Source organism: Nomia melanderi, chromosome 8 (genome assembly GCF_051020985.1).
Source record: "Nomia melanderi isolate GNS246 chromosome 8, iyNomMela1, whole genome shotgun sequence".
Taxonomy (NCBI): domain Eukaryota; kingdom Metazoa; phylum Arthropoda; class Insecta; order Hymenoptera; family Halictidae; genus Nomia; species Nomia melanderi.
Window position 1 is genome coordinate 11,360,050 of NC_135006.1, and position 23,856 is coordinate 11,383,905.

The following is a 23,856-nucleotide window of genomic DNA, read 5'->3' on the forward strand; positions in this document are numbered from 1 at the left end:
AAGCGTAGATGTATATCCGAGACCAAGGGGTGGAAAACATTGAAACGAAAACAGAGGAGAAGGCATAGACATTGTTGGAGGGTTGGATCGCGGGGGGTGGCGGAGGGCGGAACGGAGGCAACGAAAGGGAGACAAGGACAGTGGGCGGGATATACATGGAAAGTCGGGTTGCCTAGGACACCACATGGACACCACGCTCGCCTGCGACGTCATGGCGTGCGCGAGAGGGACGCTGCCAGAGGGTGGGAGCCGCGCAACCCTCGAGCCGGCGGTCGTCTTAGAAAACAGTGCTCGCGGGGCAAGCCACGTTGAACGTCGTGCCGTGTTACGCACGCTCGCGCTGTCTTCTGCACACTTCCACCAGCTCACGAAGGTACGGGAAAGCCAGATCATCCCTTAACCCTGCTACAGTCGACTCGATTCATCGATCGAGGCGCAGTACTATCTCGATCCATTTTTGTCGAGTCTCCGTTTCACTGAATTAGTTAACCCCGTGCACTCGAACGTTTTTCAGTAGAAATATTCAGCGTTTTACGACGGAATATAGACGGCATTTTCCGATAGAAACGAATCTTTTGAATCGAATAACGACTCGGTTGTTTGAGGTCCTATTGTGTTATTGGAAATGTAGAAACGCGAGTACCGTTTCGATTTTCTTGAGCTTTTATGCAATTTCAATGTACCTTTGAAACAATGGTAGAGCTACGGAATGATTAAATACGAAGTGAACCGGATGTTAGCGTAGCAGGGTTAAAAGTAGACCGCTGCGCGCGTGATTCTACGAAGTAACCGAGAAATAAGTCGTTGAAGTTGTAGGAATAGAAATTCGAAGAATCTTAAGGAGGATACGTTGTCTAATTTAGAACTCGCGGCAGGTAATTCTTCTGAGTCTCCTCCTGAGAATTGCCAATTTTGCAAATTGAAGGGGTTGACAGCAATTCGTTGAACATCGGTGAGGTTCACTTGATGATTAGGTTTACATCACGTTTTAGATCATATTTTTATCTATAAATAGTAAACTTCAGAAATTAGTGAAGTGATTTAAAAGTATTCCAAATAAGGGTTGATAAGAAGTTCATTTTATATTTCACAAAACTGTCTTCCGTTAATCCCCCCCAAAAAGCAACCAAATTACCTTATTCAAGAGCTATCTCAAAAGAACCACGTCAGACATCCAAACTAAAAAGCAACCAACTGAATTAACACGTTGAATACCGCGAGGGTCACCGGTGACCCCCGACCAGACCGAACCATTATAATTCAGTCGATTAAACGATGATCATTCGCAAAAATCGTTATGTCATAAATAATCCTACCTAATGCGACGACATCCGGCAAGACAAACGTGCAATAATAATAAAATTACATCTCTTTTATTTTCTGTATTTTCCTACGTGAAATCGTGCGGCGTTCGTGTTAAAGAAAACCCACAATTCTTTCCCTCACGCTGAAATCTCCCGGGAAACGACAGTAATCGAGTGTGCAGTGAGAACCGCGTTTTCCGGTCAGCGTGAAGCGGAGATTTCGCCGAGATAATATCTTCCGGTCGACCGGGGATCGTTAGGGGGTGCGTATCGGTTGTACACGGTGTCCATCGTCTCCCGATCTCGTAAATTGATTAACACTACCCCGGCTGGTTGCCAGACGCGTTTCGGTGGCCGGCGAGATAATAAAAAGCAAACAGATGAATCAACTGGCGTACAAGGCCAATAGGCGGCGAAAGGGGGTAGGTTGGTGGGCCGGCGAGGGTGGCCGCGTCTCCCCTTTGTTGCCCCGTCGACGGGCATCACGGAGCTGCCAAGGGTCCATGTGATTTGATTATGCTGGTAATACGGTCCGTATGCCGCCCTAATTGTTGCGGTCTACCCCCCGTGTCTCGCGATCTCCTCGCAACTATGACGCGAGAATTCGATCCGGCGATGGCGTAACCGTCGCGGAATCGAGAACGCGCTTCGTTTATTTATTCCCCCGACGTAAAGAGTTTACGTTTATTAATTATTAATGACGCCGACGGCGGATAGACGCGTAAAACGGTTCCATTCCTCCTGCTCGCCGTCTCTTCAACCCTCTAGCTAGCGTCTTCTTCGCCGCCCTGTTACGGCGAGTTACTTTTAACTCCACTGTATTTTAGTCAGCGTTTCCTATGTCCTTAACAACTCTAATGGTTATTTTATCATTCGTTTTGTGATTAATTTATGACTTCTGGCTCTATCGTTCGTCATTCTATTCGATGTAGTTTCTTGGTTGTTCGTGTATAAATGAGCTGTGTCCGCATCATTGATTCGTGTTTATTAAATCGAGTGTAAAATATTCGATTTGTAACGATGTTGTTTTGAAGGCTGCTGTGTTGTTAGACTTTCCCTAATAGGCGATGCCTTTTTTTGAATAGAATGGGAGAAGAAGTATTAAGACAATTTATAAGATTGCTGTGTTAAGTTTTAAGACTACCGTGTTATTAAACTTGTCCGATTTAGCAATGCTTTCTTTGAATGAAATTGAAAGAAATTGTTAATCTAAAGGTTCGAAGTAACGAGTGTGACCTATGGGTCAAGATTGCTACAGTTTCTGCATGCCCGCATTATTCCGGCCGCCGAAGCGTCGTCCGTAGTCCGACAGTGTAATCGGCACCGCGGCCGAAGAAGTAGAACGATTTAATTATTATGTTGCCCTCGGACGGATAAACGATGCTGATGTCAGAATTATTGTCGGAACCGTGACGAGCGATTGTTACAATTAGAAGATTCGAAGGCGATTCCAGTCGCGACCTCGGTGTCGTCGTTACGATTATTGGAGATCGAGATAACGTTCTGAAGGCCACTTGCAAATATACGGTCTTCAATATATTTAGCTCGCGACCATTTAGGACATTCATTTATTGTCACGCGAGTCGAAGCTTCTACATGCTGCTCGAACTACGAAATCAAAGAAACCATTCACACGAAACAAAAGAGAAACGTTGCTATACTGTAGAAACTATAGCTTCCGAAATTTGTTTAACGCTAGATTTAGTCAATTTGACAGATACTGGATTCTTCGAACATTATTTAGTAACAGTTTTCGTCGATTTTGCTTCGTGCAATTATGCGAATACTTATTGCAATACTTCGAAGCTACAATTTTCGCGATTTATATAGACGAACAATAGAATAAAGTGTAGAATAAACGTCCGTAAATCAAGTCTTAATTGGAAGATTCAAATAGAAATTAAATACGATTATTAGACATTTTCGAGTAAATCATAGTCAACCATAGCTCGCTTAATAATTCATTCTGAAATAAACAATATACAACAAATACAATAGTCCCGAAATGTAAAAAATATTTCTTCTATAATTTATGAAAAGTAACTCGAAACACACAGATATCTAAATTCGTACCCGCTCGTTTCTTTCGTAGAAACTGACAAATCAATGTTATGTAATCAGCCGTTATACTTTTAACGCGGCCATCAATTTCCCAGTTTCTTTGATCCGTGTGTAACGTTGACACGCCAGATGGAAGGAATCTTAGTATAGTCATTCAACGAACGAAACACGGCGATTAAACTTATCGGAAAACGACGGAAGAAAAGTCTCCGCAGCGTTACATGAAAAAGAGAAAACGTTCAACGCAAAAATTCGTGCGCGAAATTACGCGTGAACGTTTAAACCTGCCGCGTTCTTCTGGTCTATTTGACCTAATCGCTTCCGCGCTTTTCTAGCAAGACTCCATTTGTTTAACTTTTGTCGAGTTAACAGTGTTCTCATTTTGTCCAGTGTAATTGGAATCTGGGAATACCGTAAAAGATTTATTATTAGTCTACCTGTTCCTATTTGCTCTGTAATTATTAGGTCGACTAAAGAGTTTTCACCTTTTACTCTTCAGTCTGTCATTTACATTATATCCAACGTACAAATAAATATTACAAACAAGTGAACTAAAAGGCAACAGAAACCTTCCGAATAAAATACGCAACGCGTTCAATGAAATTTAAGAAGAATCGAGCAGTGAAGTGGATTTTATCAAAGTTTACCGCAGATTTATATATATACTGTGTTTATACGAATGTTATTAGACGGGAGTTATTAAAGAAATTGATTTGGCAATATGCAAATTGAATCATGAATCAATTAGTTTCTATAGAGAATATTCAAAAGGTCAATTTCAGTGTTCGCTAGTTGTAGTGTTAAAAACTTCATCCACAGAAGTTTATTACATAAACAATTAAATGATTCGCTTACAACTTTCGTTCATAACGTGAACAATTCAATTATCCCCTCGTAACTTTCTCTTAATAATAGTATCTACTACATTCTCTACTGTGAAACTTCGAAATCTCAATACCAGAAGCTTCACCTCAATATACCTTCATTCGTCCTCAAATAGTTAACACGTTAAGCGCCATGTCAGTCACTACTGACTGACGCTTCTAAATGACTAGAAAACAATCGTAACATACAAGATAACCGATGTGAAATGTTTAATAATGTAACTAAGTTGATAATAGTGTAATGCAAACATTGCAACGCCAAATAATTAACAATTGTCCCTGCTTTTCTTTGCTAAAAAAGGGAAGCTCTGCGGGAGAACGCTGAAGATTTCCGTGGCGCTTAACGTGTTAACCTATGTAAGTTTCCTCATTTCTTAGTTCCGAAGAATATCACTTACGCCTCATTAGAAAACGCTGCGCATTTCTAGTGACAAACTTTCGATTGTAAAGGGATAAAATAAATTGATGGATATTCTTTATAAGGTTAGAGAGAAACGCTCAACATTTTCCGTGGCGCTTAACGTGTTAAACAGAGCGATCCGGTCGATCAGTTGCGTCGGTCGCGTCCCGAATCGTCGACGGCGAAACGATCTGTGGGCTAGATTCCACGGTTATTGCTCGTTAAGACGGTAAATCATGGAACTGCGGGCGAGAGTCTCTCGTCGGTGACGCAGTAATAACAGTATTGGTAAGTAATAGCCCGGCGAAACCGGCTGCGGCACCGTAGATAGCTAGTAATGCGGTAGTGGCACCGTTCCGTTGCAAAGTAGCCTTAAGGTGTGCTCACAGTGTCTAGTTACGCGCGGAACGCTCGATATCGAGTCGGTGGCGAGCGGGCGAAGGGGATGGCAACAGTTTCGTCTTGGCGGCACGCGGTGAGGGACGGGTGCAGCGAGAAACCGCGTATCGATTCGTCTGGAATTATGCTCGAGCGTCGCTCGATATCGTTGTGCAACGATAAAAATATGCATCGGCCGCCAGGCCGAATGGAAACGATAACCGATGGAAATCGGCGGCGCATTCCTCGCGATCCGATTTTCCTCCGTCGTCATCGGTGGCAGACGGTTGTCCGCGCGACCGATCGGAACGCTCGATGAATTTCGATTTCCAAATCGCTCGCGTTCGATCTGTCAATGTAAATTCGTCGCATTTTTCCCTCGTTCCTGCTGTTTTACTTCGACAAGTATTCGTTTTATCGCCGGCGAACGCATTTGCAGCATACGTGATACGACTGTGGTAGATCGCAATGTAAATACGAGATATTAATGGTAATTCAAAGCGTGCTCGAAATATTTTTTTCTACCTCCGAGTCACGTGTAGTTTGTAATTGTTAGCAGGACTATTTAATATTCCAGCGGTGTTCCAATAGCTCGCGGTTGAATCTTCGTTTGATGTTCTCTAAGTTGGTTTATGGGAATATATGCTGCCATAAATATGTTTTCAGAATGTAACTGGAAATGTAGGAAGAAAGAACCACTACACATTGCATATTTTATATATTCCCCGCGTGCACTCTGTGCAACGTTACACTTTCAAGTGTCCCATAAACGCACGTCACACTTTCGTCAACAAAACTAAGGAAAGCTAGAGAACGTCCATCGAATAAACACCTGTACTATTACGATCTTCTCTTTTACTTCGAATATTAATTTCAAAGATTCGTTGATGGAACATAGCAACTGAGAAACTAGTCACAGAAACAAATAGTATCACACGCGTTGGGAAGAAGTATTTCGAATCTACGAGATATTCCCATTTTTGGATATTAACTTGAAAGACTCGTTGATGAAACCATAACAACCGAGAAACTAGTTACAGAAACAAGTAACGAACGCGCTGAGAAGTATTTCGAATCAGCAGGATATTCCCATTTTTTAATAATAATTTAACACGTTGACTGCCACGAGAATTTCTAGCGTTTTGAATAGTAATGCTTATTCTTTAATAAAAAAGGCAAATGATATGGAAATAATTATTAATGATTTAGTATTACAGTAGTCATATTACGCTATGATCTAGCTACTTATGTTACCAAATATTTTTATTTAAAATCAAGTTTTTCGTTGTAATCGCTCTTCAGTAATTTGGAAGCTCCGGTCATCGGTGACCACCGTGTTCAAAGTATTAAAATCCTCGTTGCTGAAACATAGCAACTGAGAAACTAGTCACAGAAACAAGTAACGAACGCGCCAAGAATTGTTTCACATCTGAAAGATATTCCCATTTTTGAATATTAAAAATATCTGAATATTAATTTTAAATTTAAAAGGGTCGTTGATGAAACATAGCAACCGAGAATCTAGTCATAGAAACAAATAAGCAACGAACTATGAATTTAAAAGACTCTGAACCTAACCAAGACCTAACCAGTACTCGATGAAACATAGTAACCGAGAAAGTAATAACAGAAACAAATAAATAACGAACAGAAGAATTGTAACGTTATAAATAAGTAACGTTGAGAAGAATTTTTTCGAATCTGCAAGGTGTTCCTATTGTTTCGTCCAACCCCTTCCGGCGAGTAGTAAAAGAAATCGCAGGGCAAGTGGTTAATTAGGCGCGAGTCACTTTCTCGGCTCTCGGGCGCAAGCGTTTAGACAGCCGCCCGTTAAACCCCGTCCCGGTGGGCCGGTAGTGGCAGTGATCCGACGCGGAGGCATAAAACAGCCGGAGTCCTTGCCGCAGCCTTGCGTTTTCTCCTTGAGGCTTGAATTCTATTTAAATACGCGGCATACTACTCGATCCGTCTTTCTCTCTCCATCTCTCTCTCTCTTTCCCTCTTTCTCTCTGTCTATCGCGAATGCGCGATCGCGTGGCCATGGTGGGGGACGTAGAACTCTCGGCGAGGCATTTCTACGTTCTTTCTCGCGTTCCTCGTTGCCTAGCTAGCTCGGACCACTTTTCCGTGCCCGGTCCCTGTCCACGTTCGATTCATTCCGCACGGTTCCTTCCGTGATATCGCGTTCGTGACTGGTCACGATTTAGGGTACGATAGCGTTCGTTGAGAGACAGTCGGAGGTTCGGTGTAATTACGGGAATGGTGTACGTCCGATAGATAAAGGATATTTTTCTTAGCACTGGGTTCAGGGACATTGGAGCCGCTCATTGGGTAAAACCGAAGAAAACCGATGCAACAGTTACAGATTCATATAGAATTCGTATATCTTCAATCTAATACGTAAAATACATAAAATAGTATGTTGACGTAACTTTTATTATTATTGCAATTGTTCCATGAGTTTTTATTATTTCGTGGTAACGAACCTAGTCGTTGTGAGATTTATATTAAATATAAACCGTTAAGAATATATAAGATAGTAAAATACATAAAATGGTATATTCTTGAAGTAACTTTTATTATTATTGCAATTGTTCCATGAGTTTTTATTATTTCGTGGTAACGAACTCAGTCATAGCGAGATTTATATTAAATATAGTGTTAAGAGCCAGTGAGGCGCTTCAATGGTAAAGTCTTGAAAATTACGGAAGGTGAAGATTTAAAGAAAAATTGATGATCGTTTTAGATCCTAGATATTAGAGGTTTGTACAGAAATAATTAGGATGCGCGATTGTGTGATTATTCTACCGTTAATTCTCTTCACAATCGACAATTAGTCATTCAATTTCGTTGAATTTTCATTCATTTTTTCGTAATCGAAACAGTTTTGACAACATTAAAACCGTAGACATTTGTGCGATACGATTTAACCGATTTCTAGTTCAATTTGCCGCGTATAACCTAACGATGAATGAATCTTCCGAGTCGACGCGATAAAGTGAAAGGATTCTAAATAAGGATTTTCGAAGTGGCGGGGAACATTATTCTATTATCGGCTCCGGATTATTTCGATTCGACAGTTGAACGATCGGTTGCCGAGTCTTCTTCGAAAAGTTAGTTTTGCTCGATGAGGAAGTTCACGGCTACGGGTTCGACCTCTGACCTTCCAATGAATCAACCTGACCTTAAGCAAAGTTCACAGCGAGGAACAGAACCTCTGCGGTATAGCACGGTCTAGTCGGGGCAGCATATTGGAATTTATTCGGCATAGCGCAAGCTTGACGTGTCGGAGAAGTAGAGAATCGTGTTATCTCGAAACGCGCTAACACTTTGGTTACCCTCGTGGCGCGGGTCTTTCGAAATTCTCACTTGATTTCGGAAATAATGGCTACCAAAGGTTTCTTCGTTAAATCGCCCATTCAAATATAAATAATATAATTAAACTAAGCAATACATATTAACATATACATATTAACATATACAAATCCGAAACAAACAAAAATGTCTTTATCCTATCAACCTTCAAGGAAATCTTCGATTTCAAAGTTTTATTTAATAATTAATTGTCACTTTCGGTTCGGCTCCTATTACAATTATCTTTCTCTCAAATTTCACTTTTACTTTGATTTTAAATATTTCAATCGTTCAATATTCAACACTAAACGTTTATATACACCTATTGTAACCGGTCGAACAACTGATCATAAAATAAAGTCAATCCAATGAAACGATAAATTCTACCTAGTGGAAACGGGAACAAAAGAAAAAACAATTGAAGAACTGATTAACCAAACAGTATACATAAGAATTGATGTAAAGTTAAATAGACGAAAGGGAATGCACAATTTTTAGTCAAAGTTGAAAACCGGTCGTTCGATCGCGGTACGTTTAGTGTTCAGCGTCGTTCCTCGGAAAATGCAATTTCGATCGAGATTCAGTGAACTGTCCAACCGATAGAATCCATCAGATACTCGGAGAGGTGTGTGACGCGTTGGTCCCGTTCGTCCTCGTTCTAAACTTCGCTCGAGCTCAGCGAAGAGCGTATTTCGAGTTCGGTCTCGAAGATTAACCGGATCTCGAGTGACTCAGTTGTCGAACAACAATCGGGATAGGTTTACAAGCGACCGCTGTTAATGCACCAGAAAGTTAGGACAAAGAGACGTACGACTCCGGCTTGCCTTGGCGCTGAGCCCGGGAAGTTCCTGTTCCCTCTTCAAGGTCCTTCGACGCCCGGGCCGCGAGGCGAAGGAGTCAACGCGCTCGCGGCTGTCCTCGGTGTTATTCCGTTGCGAATTATTCCTGACCCGGTGCACTCTCACGGCCAGAGAGGAACTCGGAAGATTGAGTGCTCACTTATTTTCTCGACGTCGTCGGGAAAAGAATGGGAAAATTAACCTTTCGAGGACGAACGTCGACACTTCGGAAACTTCGTTTGGGACACTTTGCATTGTAAACGGTTTGAGCTTTTAACCCTTTACACTCGAGAGGTGACTCTCGCTCGTCAGCTGATTTCATATAGTGAAACTGCAAAATTTGATATTTAATACACCTTGTACATCAATTTGAGAAGTATTGAAATAAAATAGCTTTGTTCCTGAATGTACGTATCATTTCTCTTCAAGTTAGTTTCACGAAATATCGTCTTTAATTTGTTAGAAAATGTTAAAATATTTCCAGCGAAAAACTTCCGAGCGCAAAGAGTTAATTGAACTGTTAACCGTTTGCAGTCGAAAGGTGACTCTCGCTCACCACTTGATTTCAATAGTAAATCTACAAAATTTGGTATTTAATATTATACCTTGTACAACATCAATTTGAGAAGTATTGAAATGAAATAGCTTTGTTCCTGAATGTACGTACGATTTCTCTTCGAGTTAGTTTCACGAAATATTGTCTCTATCTGATCAGAAAATGTTAAAGTACTTCTAGTGAGAAACTTCCGAGTGGGAAGGGTTAAATGATAATCTTGTTTCCATGGGATAACTAGAATAAAGAAGGAAATTACTTAACCTTTAGCTTTGAAATTGAAATTATGGTTTCGAGGCTTGCTTTGAATGTTTTAAGTAAAGGGTTAAAGTATGCAGGAAATAAATACGGAAAATTTGTGACGACCGCGTGGCATTACGGACGGTCCAACGTGTTCGTTCATCAGTCACCGTTTCCACTTATCCCGAACGTTGAAGTGTTATGGCGTTATCTGTTTTTCGTCGATCTCACTTTCTAATAATCGGCGTGCGACAAGTTATTGCCGAGGATAAATCGCGCCGTATCACTGTCAGTATCTGCAGTCACTGACAAGCAAAAATATCGAGTAATAGATACGTTAGCAAATCCATTATTCGATATTGCGAACACCCAACGCAAATTCTAATAAACCCTTAAACAAAAAGTAGAATAATTCACCGGCAAACAATGAGCTATTCAGCTGATAAAGAAACGAGGCGAGAAATTACGATATCAACGCAAAAAACATGGAACAGCTATAACGTTGTTCGCGTAACTTATATAATTATTCTCTATTTATACATCGAACATTAATATTTCTCATTGAAATTGGAATAATTAATATTTTCTATTTATGTAATATTTATTAATATATATTAATATTCTTTAATATCTATCAATATTTATTAACAGATATTAATACTTATTACTATCTATCAATATCTATCAAATGATATGTATCAATAATTAATCGATATAATCCCACGGAAAAACTCATTAATCATCGGATTCGTCAACGCTGAATAAAAATCCCGTTTGCTCTTATCTCTCAATCGTTGTCCAAATCAGATTCCGCTCGCTTGTTGTCTCGCAAAAGAATCTCGCTGAAGGTTGACAATTTGTCGAAAATCAAGATACACAAGAAGCAAAACAGGAAACGGCGCGAACGTTCTTGAAACTGACGGAAGTCTCGGTCCCCCATTGATCACGCTCTTGGAGTGAGCAAGAGCAAGTGAATCGCTGGTCCACGATTAAATCCGTCGAATATGGTGATCCTCCGAGCAAGGACCTGCCGAGAGAGGTCCTTAATAGAAGAGGACCGGTTGTGATTTAAAGTCGACCGGCGTTCGCGCGACCTCCGTTACCCGACTTCCCGGTGCGATGATTCACTTGAACGTTGGACATTATTCGAATAAAACTTTATTGGAATAACAGTAACTCGATTGAAATGCGAACGAAATTAATCGTGAATGTAAAATAGATAGTCAAGCGAATAACAAACTTAATAGTAAAATTGAACTTAAGAGTTAAGTAAATTATAACAAAGTTGAAAAATGAAAATCAATAATTCTCTAAACGAAAGTAGAGTTAACAATTAAGTAAAATTAACCGTTCTTCGATTATTCGTTATCTACTACTCATTTCTTCAATTCAGAAATTCGATCAACATCAAAGTAATATCATTATCATTTCTTATATTACCACATGCAGCGTCTGGAGTCACTCGAAATACGGAATAAATTTATTTGTTACCTACGAACGATGACTATATTAATCATTCGTTACCCGCGGATAACAATGGGACTGAATTTATTTGCCATTCGTCATTCGTTATTTTGAATACACTGTTGCCCAACGGTGACTCAGTTTCGCCGGGAGACGCGGACGCTCTCGCGATCCGGCCGAACATCAGCGCGATCACGATTCGAAGAAGTTCAACGGAAGATGGTGGTCAAGAGCCACGTGATCGTGATCCCCAGCCGTCGACACCGTTCCCGCTGAAGTAACAAGGATTTGTTTTCGTTTTCAGATCGCCTCACCGTGATTTCGCTCGAGCATGGGAAGCATCTGCCGCGCGGAGGCCGTACGATGACCGAACACACCGGCTGAGCTTCGAAGAAGGACAGCGGCCATGCCTCGAGGACGTCCGGTCTCGACCTCCTGGTACACGCGATATCTCACCTGCACGATTTTTCCGGGATTTAATTCTAGAATCACTGAACAGCTCGAAATGATCTATTTCACATTTCCTTTAACCTCTTCAAGGACCCTGGCACGTGTACATTTGATTTTAATTTAACACGTTGATTGCCACGGAGGTCACCGATGACCGGAGCTTCGAAATTGCTTGAAAAAAATTACAATAAGAAGATTGACATCGACTAAAAATCTTTAGTAACATATACAGTTAAATAATAGCGTAGTATGAGTACTAATATCAAATTATTACTAATTACTTCTAATACCATTTGCCTTTAATACGAAGGAATAATGATTACTGTAACAAAACGCTCAAAATTCTCGTGGCAGCCAACGTGTTAACGTCAAATTCGGACGGACACTTGCTTTATTTTCGTATAACTTCCATCGTTGTCTTCGTATCGTTCAGTTCGTATCAATATAAAGAAAATAAATTGCATTCAAACGAGACTAAGATCACTTTTGTTCTAAAAAAAAAACTCGACCCTGAAGAGGTTAATGTTTTCATGAGTTTCATACGTTACCAGCATCCATTCCGATGATGATATCGGTTGCAATTATTCTAGTGAAACGAGTCATTGGGTTCTCATATACAATGTTATTTCTCATAAATTTGAATGATAATGTTTGTAACGTTAATAAGGACGTGGTAGTTCCCTTTCTCTTAATGCGATTGCAAAGTTATAGTTTCTTCGACTGTGAATGGTTTATTTTAACACATTCAGTGCCGATGACGTCTTTCAGCGTCACGCAGAATTTACTGTCTATATTATTGGCGTATGCACGTGTCGTGCAGATGCAAAGTTTCGTCCAATAATAACACATTGGTATGTTAAAGCCGCCAAGGGGACCGTTACATTGTATTGGTTGCAAACGTGCTAACGTATTAACATACTAAGGGATGATTGTACGAGCGAAAATAAGACGAAAACGAACAGCTACGGATTTGCGGTCTCGGCCTCGTTTTCAAGTTACTAACGATTATAATTAGCCAATAGTGACGCATGAGTCAAATCCCCGTCTCTCCGTCTCTCGCGTGGTGCGTCGCTGTACCCACACTGACCTGCCTCACATGCGTCACTGTTAACGGAACGTCTCGGCTCGAGCAGATTTTCAACCGTAATTTTTTTAACAAGAATACCGATGCAAACACGCGTTGAAGTGTCCGCATTGTGTGTAATAAATATTGATACTCATATGTTCTTAACCAAATCGATATTTCCTTCTTATTAACATTTAACAGCGAAAACGGATATCAATCTACCATTAACTCTTGACCTTCAACGCGTTGACCGCCATATCAATCAAATTCACACAACTCACAACTTAAAAATTAACTTTCACAGTAATTTATTGGGCAAACTCTCACTAAAATCTCCAACAAACTTCAGACAGTAGTAATTGTAATGAATAACGTTCCATTTTATTTACCGAAACTCATTTATATTTTACTGTCTCCTCATTTATATTTTCTTCAACCCAATAAATCTTCCGAACAAAATATTAGAAAGATGAAACTGAAACGACTCATTGAGTTCCTAATAATGTAGTAGTTTATAATTTCTAATAACAATATCTGTAGAGTTAATTTCATTTTCATTCTGTAAAATATAGGATTACTGCCGTGACAAATATGTGACGCTGGTAGCGAACGTATTAAACCCATCGTCAGCTGCGATCGTATCGCTGCAAGTTTCTATACCGCGACCTTCGGTCTCAATCTAATAAAGTTCGTAAGCCGATGACTTTTGTCGTGCCGCATTCAAGCCTGGTTTAGCTCCTCTTTTTCTTAACCGTTTGAGTCCCACGCGCCGCTTTCGCGCTCTTCAGATTTCATGTCGAAAAAACCCAGCGCATTTGAACGATGCGGACAATTAACGGCGCGCTCACAATGTGACGAAACGCGCTCAACTTTTCAGGCGCATGTAGATCGCATCGCTACTTTTTTTGTATATAAGTAATTCAAGTAATACATTTTGTATTCCGTTGTTACGTATTATAAATTAATATATGTATATAATAGCGTTAACACGTTGACTGCCACGGTGGTCACCGATGATCGGAGCTTTCAGATTACTCGAAAACAATTATAATTCGTAAGGTAACTGGCGTCGAATGAAAATGTTTAATAACATCAAATAACTGGATCATAGTGTAATCTAATAATTGTGTACCAAGTAATTGATAATTATTCCTTATTATTTTTGCTACAAACGAATAAGTGATACACAAAACGTTGAAGTTCTTCGTGGCAGTCGACGTGTTAACATAGATTAAGACAAGCGCTGTCGCGCAGCTTGGTTTCTCTCGACATGAAATAAAAGAAGCGCTAACCTTTGGCATTCAAACGGTTAAGTTAGAAACTTCGTTCTTCTGTTACTCCTAAACAATCGCAGCGGAAACGCATGCGCATAGACTCATAGAGGACCGCGCCGTGCGGGCGTCGAAGTCTCCGCGCCGCCTAAAATGGCGGTAAAACGACTGGTGGCGCGAGTGCTCACGGATAACCTTTTGCAGATCCTCAATCAGCAGACTCGAGACCAAAGACCGAGCGGGGCCGAAGACACGCGCGCAGACGGAGGAGGCCAGTATCGAGCGGTAGCATCGGACAATAGTGCGGACAGAGAAGGTCTGGCGTGATTTAACGAGGAGGTATGCCAGCGCGACCTCCGAGCCCGACTTCCCGGTACGTGAGTCAGGATCTCAGGAATCGGCAGCAGCCGCAGCCGCAGCAGCAGCAGCACCACCATCAGCCGCCGCCGCCGCCGCCGCCGCCGCCGCCATCGCGAGGATGAGCGCAAAGATATCCCTGGCTGCGCCGAACACGGCGCAGTCAGCGGTGAACCATCGTGGTAAAGCATCGTCGGGGCTGTTGCTCGCCGGGAAGTCTGTCAAGAGACCGTCGTCGATGAGTAAGTCCCGAGACCGAATACCGTATCGACCACGTGGACTCGGCTGGACTGCGTTGTTGGAGAGTTGGCACTCGGGACGATGACAGCAGGCAGCGAACCGCTGTCGCCGTGCGTTTCGTTTGCGGTATTGATCGTCGCTTTGCTGGCGGGCGGCCTCTTCCGTGTTTGACAATCTGGTTGTTGCGCATGAGGACGAAGTTAATGATCTGCGGATGTTATAGATTCGACGGAACACTTTGCACTCGGATATATACGTTTAATATAAATGGTCGTCTTTCGAGTCAATGGTAATTTTCGTGAGTAATATGGAGAAACGTTTTGTACGAATTCAGGAGTAGAACTATTTTAGTTAAATGTTCCATTTGTTGATATGGAATATTGAGTATTGAATTCGATGTAGAATTTTGGTTATATTAAACTGTGAATGAGAGTTGTATTTCGAGTGCGGAGGTTAATTTCGTGAGTAGGATTATTATGTTTAGATTTATTTTATTCAAACAAAGTCCTCGGTTTTGATGTTTGTTCTGTGATTATAGTTTCCCGCCTGCAAAGTGTTCGTTATTGTGATTGTATTGATAAATAGCGCGTTACTTTCAAAAATGAATCTGAGAGATGGATCTTCTTCCACTATGATTAAGTAGATTCGTGTTCGCTGCAAGTGCCAATTCACCAGCAACGCAGGATATGTGCGTCGTCTGGCCGCGGGACGTTGCTTTGACCGGACGTGGCGCACGTGGATCGTGGACGTGTTATTCATGATCACGCGGGAGCGTGCTTGTCCTTTGGATCGATTGCATTGATTTTTGAACTGTATAAATTTGAAATTACTTCTGATAAAGTGAAATGAGAGAAATTTGAGCTCCAGCATAAAGTGATCGCTGTTTTATAGATCGATGATTTCTGAAATTTCATTCGTTCGATTGTATGAATTGATCTCTTGAATTTGAAAACATGCTTAAGACAATTTTCGGATTAGAGAAGTTTCTAACGATGAAAGGGTTACCTCCTTAATACCGATCTTTACAAAAATTCTCGAGAACCAGCCGATTTGATTCGCAAAATTCTCTTTCTCTAACAGTTATCAAACCTTTCATATAAAAACTTACTTTCCAACGATCTATGAAAATTATTCCTCTATTGTTCACGTTAGATATACAGTTCGATATTCAAAATTATCCTTAACAACGAATACGCGAACCATCAGAAATTAATACTTAACCATTTCCATACATTCTGAATTCTATTGTTCTTCATTCCGCGAACATCCACGTTATTCACTAAATCAGACTATTTCTGTTCCACCGTAAACAGACGTAGCAGCGATACCATAAACCGAGATCGTAACTGAAACTTCGCGAAAGCTGCAAGCGCGATCGGTTCGCAGCAGAATTTCAATGAAAATGGTGTCCACTGTAAAGTATCTCGCCGTGAGCAAGTACCTACGTACGTGTACAGTGTCGGACGTGTCAGAAATCGTTGATCGCGGTTAACGTCGAATACTAGAGCGATGAATAATCAATGAACACGGTCCACGTGACTGACCATTGTTCCCCAGTGTGCACAGGTAGAAATTCGTTAGCACCGTCACGCCGGGAATATTTCGCGGGCCGGCCATTGTTTCGATCCGGAGATTCACGGTTCGCTGGTAGCCGCGACCTCGACGACGACGATCCAATTTTTCGCGTGGCCCGAGGTCGTTCGTTGGCCGAAAATAAATAGGCTCGTCCTCTCCTTCGGGCGTACGGTTTTTTCTCCGTTCCATTCAACGGGCCGAATTATGCTTGATCATCGAGTAAACGGTGCCGCTGACTTCGCGACAGAAGTTGTTGGCCCACCGCGTTTTTTCCTCGTGATGCACGATGCTCCTGACGTCAGTAACATTTGGACGTCCGCATTTAACCTCTTGCGCTGGAAACTCATTCAGAGATTCGGCAAAGTATCGCGCGACGAATTTTGTTTCTATGTACTTCAAAGTTACGCACGCTAGTTTTGTTTATTGATCCTTTGCACTCGGCAGTTTTTCAGTAGAAATATTTGAACATCGTCTGATGAGATAAATACGACATTGTTTGAAACTAATTTAACGATAATTCACGGATAAATTAAGCAACAAAGCTATTTTACTTAAATATTTCACATTGCGATACAAAGTTTAATTTAAAATAGTAAATATTCAACTTCATAGTTTTGCTGTATCAAATCAAGTGATGACTGGGAGTCACCTTTCGAGTGCAAAGGGTTAACTCCTTGGCCTATGATATATTTCTCAACTCTGGACGATACGGCTGCTTTCTCATTAATAATTTATTGGAAAAAGAGAATAATTCTAAGCATATGTTATGCCTATATTTCCTTTTAAGTATAATAGTTGATTACAGGGGAATAATATTCACTTTGAATTCGAATGAACTGAGTAATACATATATTTGTCGAATCATGTTGAAAATCTTCACCACGAGTCTAACTCGTTGTTGTAGGATAAAGGGTTAACACATTCGCTGCCAGTACTTATTTCAGTGACGGTATTCTCAATTATAATATTTCCTTCAATCCAATAAATCTAAACAAAATATTATAAAAACGAAATTGAAACGAGTCAGTCAGTTCTTAAATGTAATGTCATAGTTTATAATTTCTAATAATTTAAAGAAAAAGTAAAAATACGTAAAATATAGGATTACGTCCGTCACAAATATGTGACGCTGGTAGCGAACGTGTGAATTTTGTATGGAGTGATACATTTTAAAATAATGTAGGATTTGTAATGCAACAGAACTATCGATGTGTAGGAGACGTTGGCAATTTTGGAATAAGAATATCTCGATGTATTCTGATGTATTGGATCTTTTTCGAACCAATATTTTTATTTTTTTTAACACTGTTGTGTTCGTGTAGACTTTTTCTATTTAATTTGTGGAATATGTTCGTTTTGTCAAGGATACCTTTGAAAGGGGAACAGGAAAAGGTTATTACAGTAGATATTCTTATTTTGGTTTGTGTGTAATGCTTCGACGAGTTATTACATCTGGCAACGAGATTGAATGTTAATTTATGTTTGGCTATCTTGGATAGGAAAACAATGATAGAAATCATTTTCGCGAATATTATTCATGGCACGCGTCCGATTGCACAATTATATGTAAATAGGTTGCGGATGTTGATGCAATGTTGCATTTCTCATAGGCAGAGTTACGAAATCCGGGATGAGTCAGCAGGGACGAAGGAAAAGATCGCTATCGATAAATTGTCTCATTCGTTTGTTATAATTACTCGTGATCCCGAAACATGTTTATCAGAAAAAAGTAGTACGATATTCAAATTTTACATGAACTTGTAGTCGACTGACTGGAAAATCGAATTCATTCCTAAATCAATTTCTACTTGTCGAACACAGTTTGATTAACCTTGCTCCACGAATGATTTCTATGATCGATTTCTATGACTGTGTCATTAACAATTTACTCAAAATTCTTAACACTTCATCTAACGCATCTAATCAAGCCAACCACTCGCTAATTACCAATACAGTTTTCATCACCGCGTAGGAATACACGTTTTCGCTCGCAAAGTTTTGTGAATTTCAAATCAAAGTACAAAGGAATCTCGTAACGTCGTTCTGATTTCTTGCTTCAAATCAGCGTAATTTTAATAAGTCACTGGTCGTTGACTTTATGCACTGGGAAGGCGTGCCACGCACGTCGAGCTGTTCTTGTTTTAAAATTGCCAATGACATCTTACATACACATCGATAGTCTCATCGCATTACGTACATTAAATTGTTTTGAAACGTATCACTTCATATAAAATGACTAATAAACAAAATTAATGTAAATATCTGCGTAAAACAGATGAAAACAAGATTCTTCGCAGAAGACTTTGCCAAATCATTGAATACGTTTCAAGAGTTTAACCCTTCCGCTATAATGGACGAGATATCTCCATCGTGGCGAAAGTGTTAACCATTCGACATCGAAACGCCGATTAACAGCGGTAGACCCACTGTTAATTAGAATTCAACAAAATTAAGTAACATTTACGTTGCCCAAATTCCGTTTAAAATCCGCACCAAGCGTCTAACACGTTATTAGCCGTTTGCACTCGAGAGGCGACTCTCAGTCGCCATTTAATTCGATATACCAAAATTCTAAAGTCTTCCATAAAATATTAATACGTTGGATGCCGTGGGAGTCACCGGTGACCTCAACCAAATCGAATTACTATACTTCATTCGATTAAACAATGATTATTTGAAAACTTTTCTATATTACAAGTAATACCACCTAATGCAGTGACATTCGACAAGAGAAATCTGCGATAATAATAACACAATTCAATTACAGAAGTTGATGTCACATTATTTTCATTTTGTATATTCTTCTCAGCAAAATCGTGTGGCACTCAACGTGTTAAGCCTCGCGTGATCTATAAGCACGTAAAATATTGAAACAATAATTTTGTTTCTTAACGCATGTCTTTTCTAGTTCGGTTCGTTTCAAAGAATGTCATCTATAAATCAATGGAAGATGAATATTTCCAGCGAAAGACTTCCGAGTGCAAAGGGTTAGAATGGCGAGGGGTTAACGGGTCGTCAGCGGAAAATATGCTTAGCGCGCGTGGCTCGTCCAGGTGTCTTTGTTCCATCCAATGACGAACCGGGAGAGGAACGATGCGAGAGGGGCGCGCGTCGGTTAGGTTCCAGCGATTTTCCCAGTGAACCGGCCACCTGTTCCCGTCGCGGGTAATTTTGCAATCGGCCGGACAACGATCCGATGCTAAATGACTCGCGATTCGCCGCGGCCTAATGACACACACACCGCACGACACGTCACGATATTACACGCGTGAACGGAGGATGCGTTCGTTAGCCGTAGAGGTGACTGGCACCGAGGAGAGACCCGTCAAACGAGCCGCCGTCCCAGAACTGGAAGCATCGTCGAACTCGTCGCGACCGAGCACATTGTTGGAGCGAGACACCACCATGCCAGCCTTGACGCGCGTCTGCACTACTGCCACTCTGCCGAGGATCAAGAGATTCAAGTTCGCCTCGATCGGTGAGTGTCCCCTAATCAGCCCCCCTCAATTCGTCCACGATTTTGACGGAGCATGTTCTGTTCTTTTTCTTCCTTGTATCATTAACAAATTGTCTACCGCTCAATTTTCGGAAAATTCCGCCGATGCCGATTTTCAGCGAGATCAACTTATCGCAATACATAGAGAAATTCAAATATCATATTGCTATGTATTTTAAATAGATAATTAGTTGTCAAATTTAATATTTTTTCAAACGCGGTAAGTAGCAAAATTGCTTAGCTAAGTGTCTTCGTATAAAAGCGAGGTTTCTCTTTGACAGTATGCAATGTGTTGGTATGGCCGTCGATGACCAGTCCATCGAGATTGATTGAAAACTGTAATTAGAATATTATGGTGACTGACGTCAAAATATTTCGTGATACAAAAATCGTGACACCTTTGCGTGACAATTTTCGTAGAAAAATTGAAGTTCGTTCATTTGGGTCTTGGAAATTAGTTTAATAATAGATAATTCGGATATGAATGATGTCTAAAAGATTCAGTACGTTCCATGAACCTAGTATTGATAATTGTTTATATTTATCCCCACCGTGACGAAGTAAATAATATTTAAATCGTCGAAGACTCTCGTGGTAGTCAACGTATTAAACGACTATCTTTGTTCACTCGAAGAACAATCAATGATTATTCGTTGATCCAATGTTCAGAAATGTTGACGAAAGTTTGCTGACGATTCTACGGGAAAAACTGTAGAGAAAATCTGGCATGCAGATTTTTTATGCAACGCTTCGTTCTCGAGAGAACAGAGTTCGAAGGTTAACGATTGAGACGCAACTTCATTGCCTCTCGTCCCGTCTTCGGCATCGATTTCCCGCGGAACGAAGTCACGAACGGGAAAACTTCACCTCTGTGTTTTTCGCGTGTTCGTTCGCGTACTACGATTCCCCGTTGTTTATTTTTAATATCTGTTACGTGTTGCTTGATAACAGAGGGAAACGTCACGCGACGCGCTGGTAATAAACACCGGCCGCGGCTCGATCAGCGGGGAGACGTGTGACGTCGCGTCAAATTGCACACGTGAGTCATATAACGACGACTCTCAGGTGCTAGTCACAGATTGCACTCACTGTCGCAATCGGTGGATAATCAGTTTTTATCGGTACTGTTCGAGGAAACGGCGAATCATCGATCATGCGATTATTCCTTTCATCAGCCGCGCTTCAGTCTCCCTTTGTTTATAAATATTTCACCTGTCGATGGGACTCCGATCGATAGTTATTCGTATCGGTAGACCTTTATAGATCTTTATGAATATTCAGGTAATTCGGACAAGTTTGAGATCTCCGTGAATTAAAGATTTTCAGGATACAACGATCGGAAAGAAAGGATTAAGATGGAAAACAGTTTTCGATCCTTTATGGATCTTTATGGAGATAATTCGGGCAAGTTTGAAATTTTTGTGAATTGAAGATTTTCAGAATGTCTATAATAATTGGAAAAATGGAATTAAGATAGAAAACAGTTTTGGACGTCGAAGATTGTAGAGGACACTACACTGCGAATACATCTTTTCGTATCTTAATTACCTTTCGTAGTTAATTCACTGTCGCGCGATACGAGGGTCCACGTCAGTCTCGATTTCGGTGTTACTCATTTTCTTCGTAAATTTACTCATCGCGTTATCAGATTAGCGGAAAATGGCCAGTCGCTTCTTCGTGTCAAGGTTGCTATTACAGTCACAGTAATTGCAAAATCTATAAGGTTCACTCGCTCTTATTAGCTGATGATTCATGCGTGTACGTGAATCAACGATGTCGCTCGAAATTTCGCGACGCGTCATGATTTAAAGTGGATCAAGTTCTTTTTGAAGAAAATTACTGTTCCTTTGAAAGTAAGCTTTTATAACGGTGTAACGGTATTATACCGCAATTAAGACCGACTGCGATGCACTCATTTATATCTTTGCTTTGAAATCGGAACGCATTTACTGGAAAGTTTCTCGAGGAGGATCAAAATGCAAGGTTTCGTAGCGTTTCATTATCTTTTATATGATGTTTGTATGTATTCGAACTATCAAAGGAAATTATATCTAATCCCGTTTTCTTAATACTGTAATTAATAAAATGAATACCTTAAGTATACAATTAATACTATGATATTACGTGGAATTACGTTACAGTTGATCTAAGCACGCAGTAAATAAATCAAAACCGACCTCCGAGTTCGCCTTAACGTGAAACCACGAAGGATTAATGGAATCATGAATTTCCCATCAGCTGTGAAAATTAATTCCCGCTTATTACAAACATGAATCCACATAAGCATACGCGATCTAATTTACAGAGATTATAGAGTCCCTGTATTGTAAATTAATATCATGTCCTACGTACTATAATTTGCCGGCCTCCTATTTTCCATTCGCCGGGGAAAAAATCTTTTCAACCACATGTAATCTCATTACATCAATTTATTTTTCTCCGCGAGACGCCGTCACGATAATGAGGTACGAGTATCCGCGGATCGTAGTCGATGGGCTGCATTTCACTATGCACTCATGACATGCGTAAATCTGTAAAATCCAGCGAAGCGTGTAGACTAGCAATTCCAACAGTTTCCATTTTGCTAAAAAATCTTCCAATGTACAAAGGGAAGTTCTTCTTCGTCCCGGTTTACAGAAAACTCATACACGAAAATGGAAATGTGAAAAAATCGTCGATCCATCAGTAATCAACAATTATTACAACTCGCTCCAACATAATAGGAACAGATTTATTCAGATCTCGGAAGATAAATTTGATTCAATGAAATTTAATCAATGGTTAACGATTTCAATGATAAATTCCACTCTTAACGCAAGGGAAGTCTCTTAGTTTAAAACAAAATAAACCGAAAAATATGAATTGAAGCAGTCAGGGCATCTCAATTCTAACGGAACCTTCCGCATCTACAAATTCAATTATCCAGCCTCGTTGCGATTCTAAAGCTCTCTCTTCTTATTTCAAACTCTCGAGTTAACACTGACACTACCGCCCTGGTTTCTTCTTTTTCCAAATGTCAAAAAGGCAACAGGCGTTTCTCTGAGAAATTGTGAAAGAAATTGATTCAGCAGTACGCAAACTGAATTGTAAATCAATGAAAGTCTCAATAGATGCACTTTCAGAGTTTCTACAGAGGAATTCCAGATATTCAGCCTAACTGCTCGATAGTTTCAGTGTTAAATCACGGAATAAAAATTCCGTGGACGCGAGAAAGCTGATTTTTCGGAGCCGTTTGGACCAGCGCGCGCAGAGGCTCGCTCGCGAATCGTCGATCGATCAGCCGCGGCCGCAACGAAAGCCATGGACGTGGCTCGAATGCGTAATTACCGCGGAAACAGTGCAGCCGTCGGTCTGGTCGACGACATAAATATAAATAACCGCGGTCTCGGTAGCCCGTTGCCGGTTAAGTAAGTCAACAACGCCGCGCCGGCTCGCGCGAGCGTAATCGGGTGGATCGAAACGCTCGCGGACCGGCGAACAACTTTCTAGCGAGTCCCGCGGCGATCGATGGCTCTCGCTTTCCGCGGAGGAAAAGCCGTTTCGCCGCGCGGAGAGGAAAACGCAGGAGAAGAAAGCCGACGCCGAGGAAAGAGAGAGAAAAATCGGGCGAGTCGCGTGTCGCGCGATTTCACGAACCCGCTCGAACGTTCCCCGGACTACTTTGGACGGGCCGTGGCGCCGTTCGACGTGTCGCGATGAAGCAATCGTTGCTCGCTGCGATGAAGGATCGCGTGCAACGAGGATTCCGATTGCTGCAATCCGTTGCTACCGACCCCGATCAACTGGCTAATACGAAGTCCAAAGACAAGAGTTTCTGTTTTTGGATCGCGAAATTATCAAAATGCAGTGGCCTAATTGTAGTCTAAATGAATGGAAACTTGAGGACACATCTTTTGAAACATAGGTAACGGCGTGTAATATGAA

The 23,856-nt window shown here is 40.9% G+C and overlaps 1 protein-coding gene across 2 annotated transcripts in view; it reads left to right on the plus strand.

Annotated features, from left to right (window-relative positions):
* The first annotated feature begins 229 nt into the window (after nucleotides 1-229).
* The window catches only part of LOC116427545 (dual specificity protein phosphatase 10), a 134,579-nt gene continuing 110,952 nt past the window's right edge, over nucleotides 230-23,856 (plus strand). The window contains exons 1-4 of one of the 2 annotated variants that reach the window (XM_031978007.2): nucleotides 230-373; nucleotides 11,782-11,915; nucleotides 14,469-14,863; nucleotides 19,729-19,914. In XM_031978007.2, the coding sequence (XP_031833867.1) occupies nucleotides 14,743-14,863; nucleotides 19,729-19,914 (307 nt within the window). In that variant the 5' untranslated portion in view covers nucleotides 230-373; nucleotides 11,782-11,915; nucleotides 14,469-14,742. Of the gene's footprint in view, nucleotides 374-4,794; nucleotides 4,938-11,781; nucleotides 11,916-14,468; nucleotides 14,864-19,728; nucleotides 19,915-23,856 lie in introns of those variants that run through there. The other variant, XM_076370095.1, reaches the window with a different exon arrangement.